The sequence below is a fragment of the Necator americanus genome, chromosome III (assembly GCF_031761385.1).
Source record: "Necator americanus strain Aroian chromosome III, whole genome shotgun sequence".
In the NCBI taxonomy this organism is placed as follows: domain Eukaryota; kingdom Metazoa; phylum Nematoda; class Chromadorea; order Rhabditida; family Ancylostomatidae; genus Necator; species Necator americanus.
In genome coordinates this window covers 7826185-7832256 of record NC_087373.1, presented here as the reverse complement: position 1 = coordinate 7832256, position 6072 = coordinate 7826185, and the positions used below count along the sequence as shown (strand labels likewise).

General features: G+C 42.9%; 1 protein-coding gene across 1 annotated transcript; it reads right to left on the bottom strand.

Annotated features, from left to right (window-relative positions):
* Window positions 1-4205: 4205 nt before the first annotated feature.
* Window positions 4206-5639, bottom strand: RB195_008893 (uncharacterized protein; the record flags this gene model as incomplete). The annotated part of the gene is made up of 1 exon (XM_064195634.1): window positions 4206-5639. One exon carries the CDS (start codon window positions 5637-5639, stop codon window positions 4206-4208), a length of 1434 nt encoding a protein of 477 aa, XP_064046779.1.
* Between the last annotated feature and the right edge of the window lie 433 nt (window positions 5640-6072).

The following is a 6072-nucleotide window of genomic DNA, read 5'->3' as shown; positions in this document are numbered from 1 at the left end:
ATTCTCTTGAATATTTTTCATGCAATAAATAATTTCGCTCGATTAAAGTACAGCATAATGATTTTTGCGTTCTGTTCCCTATGAGAAAATAAGTACACTTCGAATAACCTTGAATAAATTGCGTGAGTGGCAAGAGGATATTCTCACACTGCGAGGTTAGCAACACAGGCGATCCACTCGCTCAAAGACGCACCGCTTTCTGGATTTCCCGTCTCCCCCAAAGCCCGTCACACTTGATGTGGACCACCTATAAACTCGCCGAGCGAAATTTTATCAATCAAAACTGATTTATTGGACAATAAAGGGTAAGAAATCACAACGGAAGTGTCCTCGAGCCGATATGACATTTTAATCCTCAAAGAAGTACATGTGAATAAATCCAGACGTCAATAAAGTGGTGGAAGAGCTCGTCTCTCTGATCTTTGACCTCTTATGCTGCACAGACAGCGTGGCATTCCCATCCCTTGGGAGGGTGAAGCTATAGAAGAAACCGGATAACTGGAAGTTCGGCTACTTTTGGTCTTGAATATATCATAATGGAAACACTTACGCCCAATTCGAAATGGTACCCCAACGGATGCCGCGTGAAAACGTTAACATCTTGCTTTGCCGTGTTGTCCTGTGCTTAGTCGTGGATTTAGTAGAGCGGGCAGGAGAACACTTCATTTTCTGCTAGTTACATGAAGAGCTGGTCAATTTCCGGGAAAGCGCAAAAAGCATATTACCGTTACCATAATACTGAAAGCGTTCATCGAAGATGACCGGACCACAATGTCGATGGTCTTCCTGTCATTCATCTCAAATTGCGTCCATTCTGATGGCTTATGGCTTATGCCTTCTTTTCAATGGCTATAACAATTGTATAACCCAAGGGGTCTCATATCTATCTTACCTATTTTCGATTGTCATATCTGTACGCTTAGAAAAATCAAGGAAATATATGAGTGGATTGTTTTTCGAAATGTAATCAATTTGCCATTTCCCTTTTATATATTTCACCATTTTACACTTCTTGCGTAGCACAAAAGCTATTTTTCGCATAGTATATGGTAGATCTCCTTCGCTATTAAATTAATATCATTCTATATCTATTGGTCATGTGAATATCTTCAGTCCTCCTCTTTTATCACGTTGATTCATAAATAACTTCCGCTCAGGTACATGTACCTATTAATGTTGCATACGCATACAGTTGGTAACTATAACAAGTGATTTTTGCTATCCTTACGTAGGTAGAACTTCGACTTGTCTTTAGAAAGCGGTGTAGTGTCGTTACGTTTAATTTTTTTTTGTTTACTTCGAAAACAGAATCAAAAATTTTACTTACGCCATGTGATGCTTTTGGGAATTTAAACGAATTAATAGTGTTGCGGCCACGGCTAAAAAAAAATACAGTCTGCATAATTAAGGAGTGATGACAGGTCAGGCGGTTAGATTTTGGATCGGAACTTGATAAACGAACCAAGGGGAAGGAGAGAGAGAGAGGTGGAGGAGTGAAGGTGGAGACGTCCTCCATACTTTTACGTTTAGTTTTAGTTTTTTTTTAGTTTGAACTCATTATTGGTGCAAAATCCGCGTCAAACTACGAGAGAGTAAGAAGAGATGCTCAAAAGGTCGGGTGCGTGTAAAGAGGATCTCGACAGAATTACGAGCATGGCCTGGTCATGTCTCCTCAGAGCCATTAGCGATGGTGCGTGTCCTGGAGAGATTCACTTTGTTGGTACCTAAGTAGCTGACTCTGCTTACCTACCGCTAATCATAAGCTGCATCACCGGCTAGGACATAATTCACTCTTTACTAGATTGTTCTGGAGAATTAGACACAATCACTGCAATTTTGTCACGTGAGATGATCTCAATCAATTTATAATCGTGCCAGAAGCAAGAGAAATCCTTACGTGAAATATGAGATAGGGATGTATCTGATAGATTCAAATTACGTGCACAAAAATTTCCGTTAAAACGGAACATTCCAGCTTTCAAAATAACGGTAATGAGAATTATCGTTATGCTGTACCTTCCAAGCTCTTTTGTAGCCTAATTTATTTCTGGACAGAAGGACCTTCTGAATCTCTGACTTCTTAAAACATACAGGAAGAAAAAGAGTTCAAAGTTGGTAGGTATTCTAGACTTTCTGAAGATAATATAGAGACAAACTCACTCCCTTTCTTTATTAGAACACCATGCAAAATCTCATGCTCTTCTATTTAACACTATTATTCTCTGACTTATTCGCTAATTTCCACTCTTCTTTGCATATTTCCTTGTGACTGCGCAGCTTTCTGCGTCTCTGTGGCTAGAAGAAATCTAAGACGGATGTCTGCGTCTTCATGGACGACTGGAGCGTTACATCTTGCAGGTATGTTCGCGTATCCGTCGGCATATCCTCAGGGCACGACATGTCCTGAAGGCATTCGCGGAGAATCCGTAAAAGAGTCCATAAAAAACAAAAGAGAACTTATTTGTGACTCAACCTAATACGATGTTCTTCGTATCATTCTCATTCGTCTATTTATATGCGATAGATACGATATCGTAAGCAAATCATCATTGTTTCTTTTGAATAGCAGGTTTTTTAAATTTCTGACAAGTTTCAGCTCACAGTATGCTATCCATACTAGCTATACTTCCTTCGGTTAAGGAAACGGCGCAGAAGCTGACCCTTCGTATGGATTTGTATGCTTTAGTAAAAAAAATGGACATCTCTTATGCATGTTCTCCTTGCTCTACGCTTCATTGTCACACGGATTCTTCCATGTTTACGACCTTTGAATTTCTTTATTTGCAACAACCACAGGTACGGCACTTCCGTCGATTAATGATCACCACCTACAAACACTTGCTCATATCGACTCTTATCGAGGAGTGACAATGCTGGAATGTATTTATCGATATCACAAGTTGTGTGAACCTACGTTCGAATGATTGCATTCGGATAAAAAGGGGAAATGAACTTAGCAGACTTAACTGGGGAAGAAAGGTTGAAAACTTCGAACCAGTCCGAGAGTACGGCTAAAGCCGGACTTCAGACTTTCACGGATCAACGAAGATTAATATTAGTGCCGTTTTCTATGAAATTGGACTCGTGTATCTCCTACAATCTTTCTTCCTTTTTTATATTATAACTGAAGGCGAAAGGTTTTAAAGTCTTCTTTCTAAAAGCGTCAGTTCTACTTATGGAAAACATTCAAACTTCGGCTTCAAACACTCCTTATCAATATATTACAGACAAAACTTAAAAGTATCACTCGAAATATGGATTTTCTCCCTGTTTTCCCCAAACAGTTCTGGTGTCGGTGCATCAATTCGACGCTGTTGGACCCGCTTTTATAGGTGTTTGGCGCCGGCGCATCAGTCTGACGCCTGTCGACCCGTCGAACCCGCTTCTACGGGTATCTGGCGCCGGTGGACCTGTCGCACCCCCTCCTATAGGTATCTGGCGCCGGTGGATCCGTCGCACCCCATTTTATAGCTTTCTAGCGTCGAGGCACCAACTTGACGCCGGTGGACCCGTCGCACCCCCCTTTTTGAATTTCGTGACTGACACACACACACAGACAGACACACGTGACAGAATAAGCCCGTTATTATATACATGATTATTGTTGTTTCACTTATTTACAATATAATTTATTTTTTTTTGAAAAAGAAAAAAGAAAAGAAAAAAATTACTCTTCTGTTTGCGAAGGAGAATAAAACGATATGATGATGAGGAGATGAAAAGGAGTGTTCGGATAGGAACACAAACCAGCAAAGAAACAAGCAGAAGAACAAACAATCAAACAAACAAACAGAGATTATGTGATTTGTTGCACCTTTGTATCCACTTGTACAACAAATATATGTACGGGTATCGACAAACCAGTAATGTACACTAATTCGACAAATTACTTTCACTTATCATTCTATTTCCTATTAATACTTAGCTACTACTATTAATACTTTAGATTCAGGAGGCGTTCTTTATTTATCATTGGATCTCTTTATTTCAAGTATAAGCTTGTAATTTAGCAATGTAATGGTACAATCCAGTAGTCATGCTTTATAATAACGGAGTTAATCTGTCACGTATATATATATATATATATATATATATATATATATATATATATATCACCTTGATCACCTTGACTCCCGTTGATCTTCGAAGTGGTCGAGCGGGCGCCAGTAATTCTTCCATTTGTCCCGATCGCGTGCCAGAGTAGCTCAGTGGTTCCTCCTTTCGCGTGGGACACGAAGAGCATCATATTTTTCTTTGAAGGACTTCGTGAAGAAATCTGACCATCGGGTCGGCGGTCTTCCTGTAGTGCGCTTAATATCGCGGGGAACCCAGTCGCTCACGGCTCTGGTCCAACGGTTGTCATTAAAGCGCATCACGTGTCCGGCCCACCTTATTTTACTTTCCTTGGCAAACGCGGCGGCGTCTCTAATCTTCGATCGCTGACGTAGGAGAGCACTTCGAATCCCGTCCCTCAATTGCATGAAAAAGGATACTCCTAGCATCACTCTCTCAATTGCGCGTTCAATGACGCTCACCGCGTTTTCTTCCTGCTTGCGAAATGCCCAGGTTTCCGAAGCATAGGTCAAAGCAAGAAGTACGGTGGTGTTGAAGAGGTGAGCACGGAGCCGGGTGTTCCTGATCTTCTTCACTACATCCTCGATGCTCTTGTACGCTCCCCAAGCCGCTCGTCTCCTCCTGCCCAGCTCGGGGGTCAGGTCGTTCATCATGTTTAGTTCCCGACCCAGATAAACGTAGCTGGTGCATTCGGATATGTTCGTTCCGCTGAGCGTGAATGGGGCATCCGAGACCCATCCGTTCCGCATGAACATCGTGCTTTGTAGATTCAGCTGAAGACCAATGCATCCACATGTTTCGTCGAATTCGGTCAGCATTTGTTCCGCTTGGCTGATGCTAGGTGTTATCAGTACGATGTCATCAGCAAAGCGCAAATGGTGTAGCTGCCGACCATCAACCTTCACTCCCATGTCGTCCCATTGCAACTTTCGCATTGCGTTCTCGAGGGTGGCTGTGAATATTTTGGGTGAAATTGTGCCACCCTGTCGGACCCCCCTCTTCACGTCAATGATGATGTTCTTGTAGAATGGCGAAATTCCGGTCGTGAAGTTACTGTACAACTCTCGAAGTACCTTTATGTACTGAGTAGGGACGCCTTGGTTGTCCAAGGCTTCCACGACCGCTTCCGTCTTAACTGAGTCGAAGGTCTTTTTCAAGTCGATGAAGGTGAGACAGAGCGGCATCTTGTACTCTCGTGATACCTCGATGAGTTTCGAAACAGTGTGAATGTGGTCAGTCGTGTTGAATCCTTTTCGAAACCCTGCTTGCTCGCATGGCTGTCCTTCATCCAAGACTTTTTCAATCCTATTAAGGATTACTCTTGTAAAGAGCTTGTAGATGACGGACAGTAGGCAGATTGGACGATAGTTGCCGATGTCATGTGGATCTCCCTTTTTATACAACAACACGGTCTTGCTGGTCTTCCACTGTTTAGGAACCTTGCATTCCGACAGATAACGTGTAAAGAGCCTCGCCAGGGTGTTGATGAGTACTGGCAGAAGGCTCTTCAGGTGTTCTGGTCTTATTCTGTCGGGACTGGGTGCCGTACGATTTCTCACCGGCATGATAGCATGTCGTATTTCGGACGGGAGAACCTCTGGAATGACTTGTCCATCTTCTCTCAGATGGTGAGGAGGCAAGAGGACATGGCTGTCGAAGAGAAGAGAATGGCTGTTCCCTTTGGGTTCCGGAGAGCAGTCATCCTTGTCTTGCGACTGGCGAAGTCTCGACGATAGCTGATGCTTTTCCTCACCTCTGTAGACTGGCGAAGTCTCGACGATAGCTGATGCTTTTCCTCATCTCTGTAGCTTCAGCAAGCACTTCTGCTCTTCTCTCTTTAAGGTCTTCCTTTATCGCCTCTCTGCAAAGCCTTGCGAGCTCGGACGTGAGTTCTTGGTTCCCTGCGGCTCATGCTGCTCCACGCTGACGTATCAGCTCAAGAGTTTCAAGAAACAGGCGCCTCTTGGTGGTTTTAAAACTCTCAACCTTCTTCGCGCA